This window comes from Apus apus, chromosome 1 (genome assembly GCF_020740795.1).
Source record: "Apus apus isolate bApuApu2 chromosome 1, bApuApu2.pri.cur, whole genome shotgun sequence".
Classification (NCBI taxonomy): Eukaryota; Metazoa; Chordata; class Aves; order Apodiformes; family Apodidae; genus Apus; species Apus apus.
Genome location: NC_067282.1, coordinates 154,736,349 through 154,755,467, shown reverse-complemented (window position 1 = coordinate 154,755,467; position 19,119 = coordinate 154,736,349). Strand labels below are relative to the sequence as shown.

The 19,119-nt window shown below is 40.4% G+C and overlaps 1 protein-coding gene across 4 annotated transcripts in view; it reads left to right on the top strand.

The window, feature by feature from the left end:
* The first annotated feature begins 1,876 nt into the window (after positions 1-1,876).
* IFT56 (intraflagellar transport 56) overlaps positions 1,877-19,119 on the top strand; it is a 55,173-nt gene continuing 37,930 nt past the window's right edge. For 3 of the 4 annotated variants that reach the window (XR_007891377.1, XM_051637469.1, XM_051637479.1), the window contains exons 1-6: positions 1,877-1,935; positions 2,096-2,233; positions 2,634-2,726; positions 9,423-9,537; positions 16,844-16,893; positions 18,301-18,446. Coding sequence is in view for 3 of the 4 variants with exons in the window: in XM_051637469.1 (XP_051493429.1) it covers positions 1,933-1,935; positions 2,096-2,233; positions 2,634-2,726; positions 9,423-9,537; positions 16,844-16,893; positions 18,301-18,446 (545 nt within the window). In the remaining variant the exon portion in view is untranslated. Of the gene's footprint in view, positions 1,936-2,095; positions 2,234-2,633; positions 2,727-9,422; positions 9,538-15,966; positions 16,378-16,843; positions 16,894-18,300; positions 18,447-19,119 lie in introns of those variants that run through there. The other variant, XM_051637488.1, reaches the window with a different exon arrangement.

Genomic DNA, 19,119 nt, shown 5'->3' with positions numbered 1-19,119 from the left:
CTGAACTTCTCAACATGTCTTTAATTTATTAAGAGTTGTGTTGGCATTTCATATGAGGAAAAGCTTATAGCATCTCTACCTACCTTGGTCTGTGTCTTAATAATAATTTCTACACCAGGCACATGAAAAATGCTTTGGCCAATTTGATGCTGACAAGAAAGAGCACAGGATTAATTTACATGTGTCCTCCTACACAATTGATTTTAGTGAACATTACATACAAATGGAGACTCCTACTGCTCTGGATGGGTTTTAAACCATTCCTGTATGCAGAGTCCACACCAACTGCCATAATGCCCAATTCTAGCATTTTGCCCCCTACTTACATTGCTCACACACTATGTACAGGTAGCACCTCTATAAGTCAGGAGATAACTCACTTTTTACCCTGCTTTCAATCCATGGAGCACCTGTTGAGTTGTGCAGTTTGTAATTAGCAACCCTTCTGATGGCAAAGGCTGTAGGTTTGATTGATTATAATCACAACCAAACTCACCACCTTGTCCTTTAATACTGCTGTTGACCTCACCTATGATAGGCAGTCACAGTTTTGCCTGCTGAGAATGTGCCAGAAGAGCTCCATTTGAGTCACACTGAAGCAGCTAAGAATGATTATTGCTGTTAAATGTAACCTACTGTTCTGCTTTACACAAAGTGTGTCTCCAGTTTTGTAATTTTAAGGCAGACTGTTAAGTGCAGCTAGAATAAATTTTTGCTTTCATATCTTGTAGTTGAGTTGAAGCTCAGTTGAAGCTTATAGAACATGTTATCTTTTTGGAGGCAACGAAATTATACAAAAAACAGATGTGTGTGAACAGGCAGTGCTCAGGGGACTTGTCTCCTAAGTATAGTTAAGGTTGGATGTCCCCCAGCCGAGTTACCCCCGACAGGACTCTTTATTTTATTTTATTTTTAATGCAACAAATTTTTGTTCTCAAGGAAGGAAAAATGGTAGAAGTATAGATACCTCATTATTCCTGTCCATGGGCATGTATTTTCTGGCTAGTTGAGTTGTCAGCAGTACTGTAATCTATTGGTCCTCTGCGCTGGAATTGCTAACGGTGCAATTCAGGCAATCCAAAAATGAAAGTCTGGGGAATTCCACTGCGTGGAGTTCCCCTGTCACTAGGAGAGACCTGTTTAATTTGCAGCAAACTGCAATGTCAGAGATGCCACAGGAATCAAGCTGTGCAGGAAAACCCTCCAGTTTGCCAGAGAGGTCAGCTACCGGGTGCAGCTGCAGCGCGTGCCACCCGCACACCTAACATTTTGTGTTATGCTCTCCGTCTCTGCAACTCTAGAAATACCGACGGAGAGCCTGTGTTGACCAGGAGAGCATAAAGGCACGAGGGCTGCCCTTCACACGGGGCTGCCCAGGAGAGCGACCAGCCCAGCCAGGTCAGCGGGGTCAGGCTGGCAGGACCCATCCGGATCTCCCTGCGGGGCTCCTGCTGCCAGCGCACGAGGCTCCTGATGGGATGCCAGGGAAGAGGAGAGCATGTGGGGAGTGCACAAGACTTATTATGGGATGTTTAAGCACGGGAGGTGAGATTACGGGGGCCTGGGGAGGAAGCAGTTTGGGGCACAGGCCCTGGCCATGTCCAAAGCCCGTTGCTCGTCAGGGTGTTTCTCTGGCCGTGTCCTGCACTTGATCGGCTCAGTGCTCCTCGTCTTAAACTCAATTTCTAACTTTTTTCCTGGGTGAGAGCGCTCTTTGTTCCATACGTGGTGAGCGCAGCTGGCGAGGCCGAACAAGGGTCCGACGCAATCCCCTTCCCGCGCCGGAGACCGGACCGCAGCGGAACCCTCGGGGCGGCGCCAGTCGCCAGCCGGCGCCTATTCGCTGCCGCGCTCGAGCCTGCGCCGCCACCCGCCGTCCTGCGGTTGCCGTGGCAACGGCGCCGGCGGCGCGGCCGGGAGCCCGGCGGCAGGATGGTGAGGATGGCGGGGCCTGCGGGGCCTGCGGGGCGTGCGCGGGGGGCGTGCGGGGGACGCGTGCGGGGGGCGCGCGGGGGGCGCGTGCGGGGGGCGCTTCCGTTCCCTCACCTGGGGCGGGGGCCCGTTGTGACCTGGCTGCGCTCTGCTCTCTGCCCAGATGCTCTCCCGGGCCAAGCCGGCCGTGGGGGGTACCCCGCCGCTGGGAGAGAAGTGGAGGAAGAAAGGGAAGCAGGTGCCGCAGCTGCGAGAGCTTCTGGACCAGAGGGACTTCACCGGCGCGATCGCCTTGCTGGAGGTAAAGGACGCGGCGGGGGCGGGGACCCCGGCCCGAGAGCGCCGCCGGCACTCGGGCTCTCCCGCTCCCCTCGGGAGAACGGGGCCGTCCTTGCCAGGCTTGAGCCCCACGGGGCTGCAGGGCAGGAGGAACCTTTCCCTGCCTTGCGTCCTCCACGCGTCTTTCCGCACCCGTTAGGTCCTGTTGGGGAAGCCTTTCCCCTCACTTCTTGGAACTCGGTTTGGCCTGTCACGTTTGCCTGCTGCTTCCCTCAGGAATGTGAGAGCAGCTCCAGCCCGGTAGCGCCCATGGCTGTCAAACCACCCGTGATATAAGATCACCGAGTGTTACTTTGATTATCTGTGGGGCTTTGGAAACTGTGTGGCAGCTGACAAAATTCTTCCACTCTTTCTTTACAAAGTTTAAGCGGAACGTGGGTGAGCAGGAGGAGGATACAGACCTTTGGATCGGATACTCTGCCTTTCATTTGGGTGACTACAAGAGAGCTCTGGAGGTAAGGTGGGGAAATCCTGCTCCCCCCAGGATGGAAATTGGGATGTTGTGATAAAGTGATGACAACAGAGGAAGACATTCTGTAACAGAGAACAGTTCTGCCAGTCAGTGAAAGTACAAATGTACAGTAATAAGATGCCAGAAAGCAGTTTGGTTTTTTTTTTTTAAAAAAGGCATTTACCTATGAAAATAGACCTTTTTAATGTTATCTACTCTCTGATTTAATACTAGGCTCATTAGCCTGGTTTGCCCGTTTAAATGTCATAGTTCATGGGTAAGTCATGGGTAACAGGAGAGGTGTCTGAGGACTGGAGGATAGCAAATGTCACTCCAGTCTACAAGAAGGGCAAGAAGGAGGACCCGGGTAACTATAGACTGGTCAGCCTCACCTCCATCCCTGGAAAGGTGATGGAACAACTTGTCCTTGGCACTATCTCTAGACATATCAAGGACATGGGGGTCATCAAGAGCAGTCAACATGGTTTTACCAAGGGTAAGTCATGTTTGACTAACCTCATAGCCTTCTATGAGGAAATTACTAGGTGGATAGATGATGGTAGAGCGGTGGATGTGGTATACCTTGATTTCAGTAAGGCATTTGACACTGTCTCCCACAGCATCCTTGTAGATAAGTTGATCAAGTATGGGTTTGATGATCAGGCAGTAAGGTGGATCAAGAACTGGTTGAAAGGAAGAAGTCAGAGAGTTGTAGTCAATGGGGCAAAATCTAGTTGGAGGCCTGTGACTAGTGGAGTCCCTCAGGGGTCGGTACTGGGACCGGTGTTGTTCAACATCTTCATCAACGACCTGGATGAGGGTACAGAATGTACCCTCAGCAAGTTTGCTGATGACACCAAGCTGGGAGGAGTGGCTGACACACCAGAAGGCTGTGCTGCCATTCAGAGAGACTTAGACAGGCTGGAGACTTGGGCGGGGAAAAACCTGATGAAGTTTAACAAGGGCAAGTGTAGAGTTTTGCATTTGGGGAAGAAAAATGTCATGCACCAGTACAGGTTGGGGGCTGACCTGCTGGAGAGCAGTGTAGGTGAAAGGGATCTGGGGGTCCTGGTAGACAGGAGGATGACCATGAGCCAGCAATGTGCCCTTGTGGCTAAGAAGGCCAATGGCATCCTGGGGTGCATTAGAAAGGGTGTGGTTAGTAGGTCAAGAGAGGTTCTCCTCCCCCTCTATTCTGCATTGGTGAGGCCGCATCTGGAGTATTGTGTCCAGTTCTGGGCCCCTCAGTTCAAGAAGGACAGGGAAGTGCTTGAAAGAGTCCAGCACAGAGCCACAAAGATGATTAAGGGAGTGGAACATCTCCCTTATGAGGAAAGGCTGAGGGAGCTGGGTCTCTTTAGTTTGGAGAAAAGGAGACTGAGGGGTGACCTCATCAATGTTTACAAATATGTAAAGGGTGAGTGTCAAGAAGATGGAGTTAAGCTTTTTTCAGTGATGACCAGTGATAGGACAAGGAGTAATGGATACAAATTGGAGCATAGGAGGTTTAAGGTGAATATCAGAAAAATTTTTTTACTGTGAGAGTGACAGAGCACTGGAACAGGCTGCCCAGAGAGGTTGTGGAGTCTCCTTCTCTGGAGACATTCAAAACCCGCCTGGACGCCTTCCTGTGTGATGTACTCTAGGTGACCCTGCTCTGGCAGGGGGGTTGGACTAGATGATCTTTCGAGGCCCCTTCCAACCCCTATGATTCTATGATTCTATGATTCTATGATAGTTCATGTCCCAAAATTTTCATTCCCTTTTTGCAGCTAGCTTTCCACAGTGTTGTTTTTCAGGTTTAATTACATCGGTGTTTTCATTGTGCAGCTCATCTCTAATATGCATGCTTTTTTAATTCTTTCTTTAGAGGTTGATGCCCCATGCCATTTAATGTATTTTATTGTTCTGTGTGTTTTCTTGTATTGGGTAATTCAATTAAATGAGACATTCTCATTCTCCAAAATCTTTAAGTCACTAAAAGACATGTTGATTGTTCAAATACGCATACGTTTTTTAAGATTTGCACCATACAGTGCTGTTGTGTCTTTTTCAGTTCACGAGTCCATATGCAGTTTTTCTTCTCGTGTCCATTTATGTCTCCAATGAAATTAAATTTTTTGCTAATCAGTTTGTTGCCAGCATCACTGGAATCCCTTTTTCTTCTCAGTTCAGCTAGCTTATTTCTTTGTAGAAGTCCTAGGAAGATTTGAAAAGAGCTCAGGGTGCCCAAGTGTTGTGTGTCTCATTGCTGTATTCCTGCATATGGGAATTGCTGGCTCTATAAAATTCTGTATTGCACCTTCTAAAGCATATTTGTTTTGGTCAATTTGGTTTCAGCTGGGGGAGATCTCCATCATGGCTCCCTGTGAAGCAAAGTTGTGAAGTATAGTTGGTTCTGCAGTCTTTTAACTTGCTTTCCTTGGAAGAAATACTAAAAACAGGTTATAAAGTATTAACGAAAGAAAATAATCATAGAGAAATAGATTAAAGAACAATGATTAAATTTTCTCTCGTAGATAAAATGAGGTGTTTAACTATAGTACTGCATGGTCACATGCACAAGATTCATATGTGAGATGGAAACAGAATTTCTAAAGCTACCTACTAAGTTCACAAGGCACTTTCCTCCTCACAAAATTGAAGGGGAAACATCCATTGGAGATGTTAGAAATGTTCCATGGATCAAATTCACAGTATACACAGTATAGAATGTAGAAAGTAGTAAAGGACATAGTGGTAACTTAATATTGGTGTTTAGACTTGTGGAATTTTAAGATTTATGAATGTAACTTTTAGTTCCTGTAATTTATTTGTATCTAGGTGTTAGGTGTTAATAGGGCATGAAAGTTTTTTAGAAAAGAAAACTGTGTGTATACGAATTAAAAATAGCTTACAATTTCTTTGAAAGAAGTTGTGCTATTTGGAACACCCGGTAGGTACTTTTGTAGCCAGAGCAGATTTTAAATCTTTACTCCAACGAAAGAGTAACAGCGCTTTCTTTCTTTGAAGCATTAGGTTTTGTATATGGTGTTTGATTCACCACTAGGTGATGCTGTTGATTCAGGCTTTTAAAAACTGCAGCGTAAGTATTTTTTTTCCCTGTTTTTCTGCCGAAGTAGGGACAATAAAAGGTTTTTATGAATGGTTTGTGGTTCGTTTGTGCGTGTTTTAAATGAGACATCACTGGGCCTATCTTTTCAGATTTAAGACTGGTTTTTGGTACAGTGATGAGTCGTGATAACAGTCATTTTGTGGTGGCACGCAGGAACTCACCCTGTGCATCTCAACCTAGTTCCTTTTGGGACCCAACTGTTGTAGTTGTAATTCCCAAGCCTCTAGTAACAAAGAGTGCTGACTGTGGAGGCTGCATTGCCTTTCAGCTTTCAGCTTCAAGATTGAAATGTAGTTCTGTATCTTCTCTGCTGTGTTACAGAGGCATGGCTGCTGTGCTCTCAAGGACAAATTCCTTGATTATTATTACTGTCTAGCCCTTGGGGCACTCTTTGCAGAGTGTCAGGAGCACTGTAAATAAAATACTGTGGGTAGAAGATTTTGCAGAATTCTCCAGAGTGACATTACACACAATCTAAATCATTCACGCTCCCGAGTGCCTGCAAGAGGCAATGCATGGTCTGCCACTGTATTTCCAGTTCGTGGTTTGTATTCCATATACTTGATTAAATCTTCTGAAGTTATGCTGCTCAATAATCCTTTTATTCTTCAATGCATGATTTTTGTCAAAATATCACAAGCTACATCCAGTAATTCCAACAGGCTCTCCCATCTGCTGCCTCCCTCCTAGCAGAGAATCAGGAGCCGTTCCTGCCTAGCTCCTGTCTACTCTGACTTTGTTCAGGATAATTTCAGTCAAATAGTAAACCATGAGAGGAACAGGGCTATACAAGGTTATAATGATTTCTATAACAGGGTTATAACAGTTAATCCATGAACAATACCTGATCTTGCTTGAGTACTTCGGCTAGAAATGTGAGAATACAGGTATGATCAAGTTCCTGACAGCTGAAGCTAGAAAGTAAAAGATGGATTTTTGGCCCAGGCAAGTTCCCTAGGCTTCTCTGTCATGACTGTAGCCAGGTTGCAATGAGTATCTCCATACATCCTTTGAGCACTTGTGGAGCAGCCCCATAGGCTGGCCTGTTTATTGGCTCTTCAGGATCTGTGTTTATGGGCTTGGAGAATCCAGACAAGTAATAAAGGCACTGGGCAGAATCCTGCTGGCGTCAACAGTGTCAGTAGGTGTCTGTAGTTGTAAACAATCAACCTGGCAGCCTGCTTTTGAGGAAAAGTGCATGTATCTCATCACAGGGGCAAAAGGTGGAGAAGGGTGAAATAGCAAGAAGCTGTTATGCTCCTGGTTGTCAAAAATATGCTACAGGTTGACTCTTGGCAAAACTTCAGGAGTATTTAGTTTGTTTGGCTTTGTTGGTTTTTTGGAGAGGAGGTGGAAAGCTCCTGTGAAATAGTCTTTGAGAGACTGATGTTGAATGGCTTTTAGTGAGGAAAGGGGCAACAGCACATAGTCTGGGCTCATGGCCCAAAACTACAGAGTAAGGAGCTCTAATAGTCCTCATTTTTATTTACTGTGTTTCCATAGATTCACACTGGTACTGCTAGAGCATTCCTTATTTATTGCTTGCTTTGGATGGCTGAGCCAGAACATGACTTATGTTTATTCACTTTGTCTTTTCTAATAAGTCTGCCTGAAGCCATAGCCAAAAGAGACCGTTGGGTGCATTTAATCTCAATGGATTTTGAAAGATTCCAGATGGTCCCAATAAACAGCAGTGGCCTGTCTCTCAGAGCTCCATGGCAGGCCTACATCACAATTGAACTGGTCTCAGTAGGAAAGGTTGGCCTCTATGTAAATGTTTTCTTTTTTTTGGTTTTCTTTTTTTTTAATTTATTGCAAATCCTCTTGAAGGATAGCTAGTCCCTGAAGTACTGGCAAGACTGAGCTGGCTTTTAGGGCATACCTTACTAGTATCTTCTCCAGGCGTGCAGTTTGCTTTCACATGGCAACAGAAAAATATTCTTTGTGCTTGCAAACTACAAACTTTATTGCTATCAGCAGGTTTCTCTTTTTAGAATTCACTGTCTTTTGGACAAGGCTTATTTTATGTAGTATTATATATACATCTGTGTCTTTTTCCTAGAGGTAAGAAATCTTACACCTGTAGTGGCACAATCTGGTAAATGCTCCCTAGGAAGAGGGAAATTTCAGTTCCTGTGTTCAGAGGAAGAGTACAGAGTTGTCAAGGAGTTGTGTTGCTGGGAGGGATGGGGGGCTTATTTTGATTGGGAGTATGTGGATGGCCTTCTTTCAGCAGGTCTTGTGAGGACTTTGTATAACCTGCCTGTTGGACATGGTTGGATGGGGAGCAGGAGCACCAGCAGGAGGCCCTTTTGCTGGAATGGTCATGCCTAGTAATTTCACAGAAATTACTGTCCCTCTCCAACAGAGGGGGAAAAAAAATTGAGTCAAGAGGTCTCCCTGCCTCTATTTTTAGTACCTATTGTTATGCAGAGCAAAATACTTATCTTCAGAAATATCACTGGTGGCAGCAAAGTTTTTCTTCATGCAAAAAGTAGATTGAAACCTTGATCTGTTAAGTTTTTGCTGTTTCACAAATAACAAGAAAGGAAGCAGTTTATGTGACAGTCTTCAGGGATATGTAATTAATGTGGATGTGTAAGAAATACCAGAATATTGTATCTAGTAGTTTTCTGTAGCTGTTGGCTGTAAGTCTTAAAATAGGAAATGGTGAAGTTAGGCACAGTTTAGTGATATTAACTATTATTATATCTTTATCTATTAGGAAATCTTGAATTTGCCCAAGGCCAATTTCTGGACTTAGATTTTAATTCAGTAGTCTCCAAGCAATTTTGATCATGCACCCCTCTGTAAAAAATTTTTGCACGTGCTCCCCCAGTATACATATATATATATTTATAGATTATACATGTACTACTGTACTATTATGTAATTGTAAAACATATACAAGAATATAAATTTTACTAGTGTGAGATAAAGTTGAAATAAACACTATTTTAAAAATATTTATTTTAGTTATTACTGGTACAAAAAATGTTCTTGCACCAAATGGTACTGTCTTGCAGAGTTGCAAGGGTGCACACACTCCACTTTGTAGACTGCTGTTTTAATCTATTGAAGACACTACCTACAGGTTTATAAAAATATGTTTAACACTTACTCCAGTAAGTGTTCAAAAAGAAATTTCCCTGGTGTTTATGGCTCCCAGGCTTTGACTGGAAGAGAAGTTAGGAAAGTATCAGAAAAGACTGAGGAGAAGTTGGTTATGTTGATGCCTTTTTAACTTGAATGTATTTTTTATAAATAATGTCTTTATATTTATTTATAACATATTTATATGTTATTATATACTTACAACTTCAGTATTGACATAATTAATGCTCCTACAGTGAATATTTATAGCACTGCTTGTCCCTGTTGTCTGTTCTATTACTGTAAACAGAAAAGACTTAGGAACTATTTAGGTTACAGTTTCATTGTAAGAACTGCAGTGAACTTGAGAGTAAGTCATTTGATCTCAATAATTTAGTGATGCATTACAAAATGGTGGAAGAAAGAGTGACATTTAATACAAGTCTGTACTATTATGCATTTTTAAAAAATCGACTTTTTCTTCTGTTACAGGAATATGAGGCCCTAACCAAACAACCAGCTTGCAATCCAGATGTTTGGGTGAACCTTGCCTGTACGTACTTTTTTCTGGGAATGTATACGCAAGCTGAACAAGCAGCCTTGAAAGGTAAGATGTATGTCTCTGATGAAAGGGACTACTTCTTGACTTGAACACTTGATTCTAAGTGATTTCCAGAGGAAGTATTCAAAGGCAGTGCAAATGAAGCTAGTTAGGCTAGTGAAATTATAAAAGCTAAGCTTATGAGAGAGCTCAGTGTTCTCCCTAATGTGGACAAAAATTCTGTTTACGTAGTTTGAATGAATTAGTAGGTGGTCTTGTTAGTTTGTAAGTCAGGCATTGGGTATCTGATTCTTCAAGGCATGGAGTTCATTGCAGTCAAATTTTTACAGTTCTATTTTAATCTGAACATGCACGGAATAATTTAAAGAAGAGGAATGGAAACTGGATTCCAAGGCTATTTTAACTGCCTAAAAAATCTTTCTGCAGTTTAATTTTATTACCCATCACTTTCTGTTTATCTTAGTGATTTTAAAATTGTTTCCTATAACCATAATATCTCAGTGCTTTCTAAGCAGAATTAATACTAGTGATGTCAACTTCTGACTCTTGCCTTTTTAGGATTAATTCTTATTGAAGTACAGGTTTTCTCCTGTCTGTCTTTAGTCTTCTGGTCTTGGGCTGAAAATAGGGTAGGGAAAGATAATTGCTTACTTTCTGCTATTGTGGAGGATTACCTCCAAAAAGGACAGTTTTGTAGTATTTTTTAGAAATAATTAGATTGTCTCTCTAAAATCCTCTGAAAGATCATGCTGAGCTTGAATCCCATAAGAGGAAATGTTTTGTTTCCAACTGTAAAAGATGTCATGCAGAGCTTTGTGATCTGTATTTTTCCAGAGTTGAGTAAATTTCAGCTATTCACAGATAATAATTTGAGCTTCAACATACCACAAATTTGATCTTTGGAGATGACAATCTAGGACTTGGGCAACTGAGCAATAGAGCCTGAGGTGTCACTTTGACATAAATGGTGGAGGAAGCAAGCAGCTGCATCCTGTACCAGTTGCAGTCACTGTCTTCAGCTTCACATCATGTAAATTACAGTAATTCATTCTAGAGATGACAGAGACACAGCTGGGCATGCAACTTTATTAACTGTGAGCTGGAAGTGAGAGAAGGTTAATTTTTCAGTGCCCCTCCATATGAAGTCATAGTAACATGGTGAGCAGCAGGGTAGGGGGTGTGGTTAGTGATAGCCAGATGCTGGAGGAAAGGGCAGGAATATTAAGAAAGGAGTATGAGATGTAGGAAGTGTAGGTGAGGGAGTAAACAGAGAATAAGTGAGTGCTCACGCTGGTAGTATCAGCTCCTGATTTTGTGTAATTGTTTAGTAAGGACAGCATGGCACTTCTTAGAATGAGATGTTAAACCTTTCTTGTAAGTACTGTAGCACTGAGGATTTCTGGCAACTTAAGTTTGGTGGGGGTCAGTCACAATTAGAGATTTGTAACACTTGTCCTTTCTCCATTGAAGGCTTCCAAGTGTTGTATATTCCCCTTTCCACTCCCATCACTTCAGTCTTTCTTACACTGAGGTTGAACCATTTTATTTTCGCTTAAGAGACATCCTATTTTAGATTTTTTTTAACATCTTAGGATTGTGTCAGTGATTGCTGTTTGCAGTATATTATTGAGAGCTGACGCTATAACATCTTGTGATCTCTTCCATGGTTTTGCAGAAAACCTGAAGAAGCAAAATATTTGATTGATACAGATATAACATGTTAAGTCTCTAGAAGAACACCATTTATCCAGTACTGCTTTGAATATTGCTGAAAAAATTATACTTGTATTATAGTGTTAGTGTTGGGCTGCTTACCATTGCTATTTTGGGATTATTTTGCCTGAATTTTTTCATACTGCTTGTTTATGTTTGCAGTCATGCCAAGCTCCTGAAAGTAGCAAGGTGCTAAAACAAATGAAGGAGAAATAATTTCTTTGTAGCTCTAATTCTAAATTTCTACAGTGGTAGAATCTCCATGTGAAAGGGAACATAAATGTCAGATAGTTTTCTGGAATAGATTTTCCACACAAACATGAATATCTAGAAATCAAATAGAAATTCCTACTTGTCATGTCTTGTTACCCTTGCTTAAAGAAATTATTGTTAACTGTCTGAGGAAAAATATGCAGGATACTTAAAAATTGGGAAGTTAGCGTTAAAAGCTATGAGGTAATTATTGCATTTCATACAAGATATATAGTCTACAATCTCTTGTGGAGCAAGATTTCATGTTTATAATAGATGTGAAGTGTTCTTTTAGCTTGTCATTACTTAATTAAAACTTCATGGTACATTCTCTCAGGAAATCTGCATATCAAAAATCATATAAACCAGAATTACTGCAAATGTGACCTAAGAAGTAGACCAAAAAGGCAATAAAGGAAAATCCTTCTTTTAAGGTTTTCATTACAGTTGTACTTTATCTCCTCTAGGCTTTCTTTCAAATTTCTTTTGGATATTCTGTCTTCTCCTATTTTCATTCTGTCCCCTTACGTTACAGTTACTAATGTTCCTGGATCTGAGGTGAAGGTAGAGTTACTTCAAGACAGCAACTGTTGTTTTCATAGTCATCCCATAGTGAAGCTGCCAAGTAATGCTTTATTTACTCCTTTTTCATCTGTGCTCTCATACATTGGCTGAACATGTTTTCCATGCTGTGTGCCAGCCCATCTAGTCTGGGGAGAACGAGGCTGAAAGTCTTCATCTTAGTTTAATAAATAATAAATTACTATTTTTTAATTATTAAAAAAAATAATCTTATATTGCATTCCCAGTTGCTGTACCTTGCAAAGGACAAGAACTAGAAACTCATCCTGGCACACTTGCACAGAGATCCTGGCAACTGACCCTAATATTTAGAAGCCTGCATAGTGCTTCCAGAAGCCATTGGCTAGCACTGCATTAAGAAAAACAGAAGAACTAGCAGTGTTATTTTGAACCACAAAATGTGCACAGAAGTGGAGTTGCAGTTAAATCTGTTACCAAAAACTGTCTTTTTAAGATAAGTGGAGTTTTACAGTTATATTTAAGATTTATGCACAGACTGCACAGGCAGGGTTGGATTTCTAAACCAGTCATTTAAATTTTTTTTTTTTTTTTCATAATTTTTGCTGGGCAGAGCTTTGGAATTACTTTACGTTTCACAACTGCATGTCTTAGATCTGCATGTGGTTTAACTGACCAGAGATACTTCTCATTTCACAGCCTATGCTGGAAGGAGCAATACTGTACAAAAGCAGAACAGATATGGGTTCAGTAAGAACAATGACATTTTCCAAACCAGTTTTGCTTATGCATGTACTGATGTTTGCCAGGTGTCTTGATAGTTGTCATCAGTGAATGTTGCAGTTAAAAGTGGACATGGAAAAATGGTTGCATTTTCTTCTTCTTTAGGTTGCATGTTCACCTACATGTAAAATTAACTGCTTTTGCTTGCACTGTATTTCTTGAGAACAGTTGTTCATTTTAATTGCATTTTAGCCATGGTTTTGAACCAGCAGAGTGTGACATACGAAACTTTCAAAGTGCACAAGTGAAAATATCAATTTATACATATTTCAACTTTAAAAGCTACTAACCTTGTTTTCTTGTTTTGCTTTTTGAAGTATAGTGGAAACAGAACAGGAGTAATTGATAGGTTTTTTGCTTCAATGATCTTTAGCTTACTGTGCCTAGGCATGACTGATGTGAAACGTGTATATATTGTATATATGGGTATATATAGTTGAACTGGTCTTGTAAGTATTTTGGGAATGGGAAAAATTCAGTGAATGTCCTCTGTAAATTTAATTCAAGAAAATTCTGAACAGTTGAGCTATTCAAGTGTGTCAAAGTGTGAACCTCGCTGTTGGACCATGTTTTTTCCAGATAATTTCCCGATACCCTTGCATTTTTCCTCCACCAGTGAGACTGTGGTGCTGAGGCACAGGGCACAATTCGCCTTCTGTCCTCAGGTGAGCAGGGCATTGTTTCTCAGGGACTGGAAAATAAGATTTTCTCTGGTCCTGTCTTCTGTGCTATCTGGCCAAAGTCTTCTCAGCACAGTGCCGTTCCTAGCAGCTCCTGTCTGTGTATGTTTAAGATGTATGTTCTATGGCTGTTAATGTGGGAAGTGCTGCATTATGTGTGCTAGATGGGATTTGTTAATGCTGGATGCATGAAAATCATTGCCTGGCACTCTTAGGAGAGGGCACAAATGACAGATTGTCTGTCACTGTATTTCATCATCATCTTCCTGCCTGTGCAGCTATATGGAACTCACCAAGAGTCTGAGCTGCCATTTTTAGTGAGCCTAACTTTTTGTTTCTTGATTAGTGAAGATATCTTCACTCTTGTTGTAGCTGTTTATTATACTTTAGCAAATACTTTGCCAGGTGCCTCTTCAGTGTCAGCACAGGAAAATACACAGAACACTTTTGAGATCAATGTCAACTGTGACTTTAGTGCCTGGAACATCAGTAGTGATCGTGACCAAAATTCTAGCATAGAAATATCGGTTTGTTTCCTAGCTGTAAGCAGATGTATCCTATCCAGCTACCTCAGTGATATCTTCAGCAGAAGGCCAGTACTAGACGTGGGTTCTAGTTTGTTGACAAGCAGTATTGTCATAGTCATAATGTTTGCTGTGATCCCTAGATTGCTTACTGACTTAAAAAAAAAGTACAGTCATCATCATTAAAAAGTAGGACAGGAAAAGATCATGCTTCCTTGTAGCTTTCAAAGATCAGTGACAATGAAACTTGGTAGCAGCAGGGAGTAGTAAAAGAAAGAGCCTAATGTCCCTTAATAATCATAATCTCTGATGAGGCAGTTTTGTCACTTCCTAGTCCAGTGATTGACAACAGCTTTATTCAATATTTATAACCAAATTATTTCTGGAAGCTAATCTGACCTTATTCATATGTTTTCTTGTCTTCCTCAAAAATGTATCTGGCACTGGGAGAAAAGCAGCTGCTGATATTGAATGTTTCCATGGTTCTGCTTACTGTATGGACAGGGGTGTGTATTTGTTTTGTTTTGCCCCTCTGGCTGGCAGTAAGTAAAAGTGTCTTATTTTAAAGAATATCAAATGGATAGTATGATACGATATCTTATGAAGCAGGGCATTTTTTCTCTCTCCATATATCCTTGCACATCACCAGAACTCAGGTTTCATCTTTTGGTTGTTTTTAGGTGTAAAATGATGTGAACTCACCATCCAGCTTTTGCCAAGAAGTAAATAATAATTTTGATGTCAGATCAGATGCCAGGTTTGCAAGGGCAGCACTGCAGTCATTGGCTGACCAAGTGAAACAAGAATTCCTCCAGTTAGATTCTTGAGGGAGTATTGCTTGCACGTCACAATTTTCACAGTGAAATTAATGCTAAAACCCACTTAAAAAAAAAAAAAAAAAGCCTACTGAAAAAGAAGCGTTGATGTCTTTACCCATAGCACTGTGATTATACAAGATGTTATTTTCAAAGTAAATCCCACAATCTGTTCTGCTTGTATTTTTGGAGTCTTTGATGACCAAATGTTTTGAATCGTGAAGGATAGTTGTGGTTGGTTTAAATTTTGCACAAAAGCACGTGGGGTCCATGTGTAACAGCTCTAAAGCTTGATATTAAAACCTATCAGTTAATGCTGGGGCACGTGTAGATATAACACACTGCCATTGCTGACAACATTTTGAAGACCATGCATTTACATTAAAGCACTAACTTTCTAACTCAATGGACGAAGTAATTTCTAGAATGTACTGTTGTGCCAGTTATACCACTACTGCTGCTTAAACAATATTGATTGTAGATCAGAAAAGCTTTCCACTCTTTAATAATTAGGTTGATGAGAATTCCCATATATATCCTAGATTGAAGACCATTTAGCTTTTTAACAACTTGGTTCTCTGTTAGCAGTACCACTCAAAGCGTTGTGGTTTTGTGAGAACTCTCTCATACTGTCTTTGCCTTTTGGGACATCTCTGTCCTGGCAGTTCTTTAAAGATACAATTTACTGTCCTCTTTTTCTAGGAAATGGTTAAATAACACAGCTTAGGAAGGAGAAAAGGGCAGAAATAATCACTCTGCCTAACTGAAGTAGATGGACAGCCTCACACTGCTAACCTGATCAGAATGGCCTGGGTTTTGGCATTATTCACTGTATTACGAAGTTTTCTTACTATGTGGGGAAAGAATAAGAAGACTGGAAACATGTCCCTAAAATGTTTAAAAAAAAAAAAAAAAGCATACTTATTACTAGAAAATTCCATCTTGAAAGGGGGAGGAAGAGGTTTTGGTGGTTTGAGCCCTCTTTCATCATTTAGGATGTCAGAAGAATAATAGCCTTGTGTTACAAGCCATTGCTTTGCTAACTCTGCACTTCTGTGGCCTCATATACACAGTAAGTAATTCTGCTTTTTGTAAAGATTCTGTGTACATCCTTTCTGTGGAACATAGGTTGCCAGCTGGTTGGTCTGAGCAAGAATGAGAGTGCTCATTAACTGAGTAAGCTAAAGAAAATACAGGAAACAAGGGAAGGCTTTTTGGAAGACTGCTTGCAAAAGAAATTAATAGCTCTGTTGGACAAGGACCTTTGTCACTCTCAGAGAAGCACAAGGCTCTCTCTAGTGACTTAAAGCTCTACAGTTAACAATGTGTCATATGGAGTGAGTTAAATGGAATTCCTAATCCTGCTAGATCAAGACATTGCATGAACTTCGGTGGCCCTAAAAAGGAGATGTCTCCCTTAAATCTCTTGCTGTATCTTAGTTTGAATCTTATCTGCTCTGGCTGCAGGATTCTTTTGTACATCATTTGTTCCTAAGGACAGAAAAAATACTGGATCTAAGTATAATACAATGTGCACACATAACAGAATGGTAGCAGCAATGAGTTTTGCAATACACTGTAAGTTGACAAGATTCCTGGAATTATGAATCATAGCTTACTTCAAATATGACATATTGTAGAACCAGCCTTGATTATGGGTTTATTGGTGCTTTTTATTTTGTAAAAGATGCTGTGCTGTGTGTCTCTGTGCAAAAATAGAGAACTATCCAGAAGGCTGTGCATGCAAATGATAGTGCAATTCATAAAAGTTTAAAGTCTCATTGGAAAGCAGAGGCCAATCAAAAGTTATTTTCAACAGGGATGGTAGAAGAAATGGGCAGGGAATGAAGACAGGAAGCAGGAACTTTCAACTACTCTAAAACTGGTAGAACTTGCCCTAGGGCATGACCTGCAAAGAACTGTACTTGGGCTAGTTAATGAAATAATATGGGTACATGTATGTCTATTGAGAGGGGGAGTTAAAAGTAAAAAGGGGCAGCATGAGGAGTTCTTTGCAGCGATACTTACTGAATTTTCCTAACAGCACCCAGGAGTCGTCTCCAGAATCGTTTGCTCTTTCACCTGGCACATAAGGTATGATGTCTTTTCTTCACTTGTGCTGTATTTGTTTTCTTTTCAATTGGGTAATGCGTAATTCAGGCTGGCAACATGGCACAATAATTAAAATGTCTGTGATGGTGTAAGAACAAACGTTTTCCAGAACCACTCTACTGTATTCAAATGTGGAGGAGAAAGTAAGTGTGAAAATATGGCCTCGGAATAGATGCCCTCAGCATGAATCTAAAGAAAGTCTTACCAACTCACTTCACGTAAGTTGTACAACAAAAACCTGGTGGTATTTTTGATCACGAGGAACCTGGGACTTGAATAAAAAGCTTATAAGCTACTATTTTTCATTTTCTTTGAAGTGTACCAAGTTTTTCTAACTTGCAGCTGTCTTAGCAATTTGAGCAAAATGGTCTATATGCTAGTTCTGATCCTCCTAAGTCATTCAGTATCCAAGAAGTAATATTGTTTATAGCATGAAATTTATTTTGACTTCAATAAAAATGTAATGCTTATTTCACTTATCACACATAGCTGTGTCTCCTTAAATTTGATGAAGAGGAGTTGAATAATTCCTAGTTCATGTAGTTAGTCTTTGGAAATTTTGGGGTTTACAAAACTATGAAGCCCACTGCTGTTCTGTTAAGCAGCTTCTCTTGCCTATTGTATCATGTTGTGACTAGCTCAAAGAGGGAGGAAAAGGATTTAACAAAAATCAAGCAGATAAATAAAAAAATTCTGAGATAGAATTTGTATATAAGAAAAATTCACAATTATTGTTGAATCAGCAGAACCAGCAAACGAAAGCACTGGAATAAGTGATTTGAGCAGACTGATTAGGTGAATAGCCTCAACTTTAGTACAGTAATACAAATATAATAGGTGTGTTTAACGCTGTTCCTTATTTTTATCCTTGTGTGTGTGTGTTATGCTTTTAAAAGCAAACCATTTAGTTAAGAAACTGGAATTTTAGTGCTGTAAAGAGGGCCTGTGAAAATCCATGCTGTTGTGCTGGCAAGCCTTGCATTTTTCTGCTACCCATGAGAAATAAAATTTGGATCTACAAACAGCAACATTTCTGCTGGCTCAAGCAAGAACCATCATATCTTGTGTTGCAAAGTTCTGTTTGTGAAGTAATTAATTCAGTTCTCTTCTAATCCATCAACACACTTGACATGTAATTATGCCTAAATCACATCTTAAAGGAAAATATGTACTTAGTTTTAGCCTCAGGTTTATCTAGTTTCAGCTGGTCTGCCTCTTTAATATTTAGCTTTCTCCACTGGTCAAATTAACTTTTAAAATCATAATGTTTTTCCAGATGTTTAATATTAATTATGTTTCCCAGAAAGGACAAAACAAATCAAGCTAATTAACTTAGTATTTTCTTTTTTTCTTATGAAACTGTTCTGAGAATGTGTCACTCTTTTTTAGTTCAATGATGAGAAGAAACTGATGAGCTCTCACCAGAATCTACAAGACATTACAGAAGATCAGCTTAGCTTGGCATCTATCCACTACATGCGGACCCACTACCAAGAAGCTATTGATATCTACAAGCGCATTCTTCTTGCAAATCGGTGGGCATACCTACTCTAAGCCTTACTGCAGCACCTCTGACACTGTTGGTGTTTGAATTCCATTTAGCTACCTGGGTTCTGAAAGTAGGAATTTTCCCTAGTTGCTATGTCCCTTTTCCACCGCCATATGTGCAACTTGCAGCCCCCTAAATTTTTGTTTGTTGCAAATCATTATTGACAAATGCATGTTTAAAAACAGGTCTGTTCTCTGTTCCATTCTTTTAGTGAAATTTTAATGTAATTAATTCTGAGAACTTTAAAATTTTTTTTTATTACTTATTTCTCCTGAAATTATATATGGTTATGTACCTGCTTTGTCTTTTTTTTCCCCTCTCATGGCAATTATCTTAAGCCTTACTTGTGATTACTGACTTACCCTTCACCTCTTATCTAAGAAGTGTTTAGTTCTCAGTTTTCAGGTAGAGAGTTCCTTACATTCCATTAAGTCTGAAATTCTTTCCATTTCTATTTATCCTGTTATGACACTTGATGGTTTTTTTTCTATCATATTCTGCAAGTTCTTAGTTCAGAATTCAAGGAACAAGTTGAATTCTTAAGTGGCTGGAAGTGTTTAATAAAACAGAAACTGCTATCCCAGGATAGCTGTCTTTTGACAGTATTTCCTCTTGAATGCTGCATAGAAGTCCATAATAATCACAGAATCATGGCATTG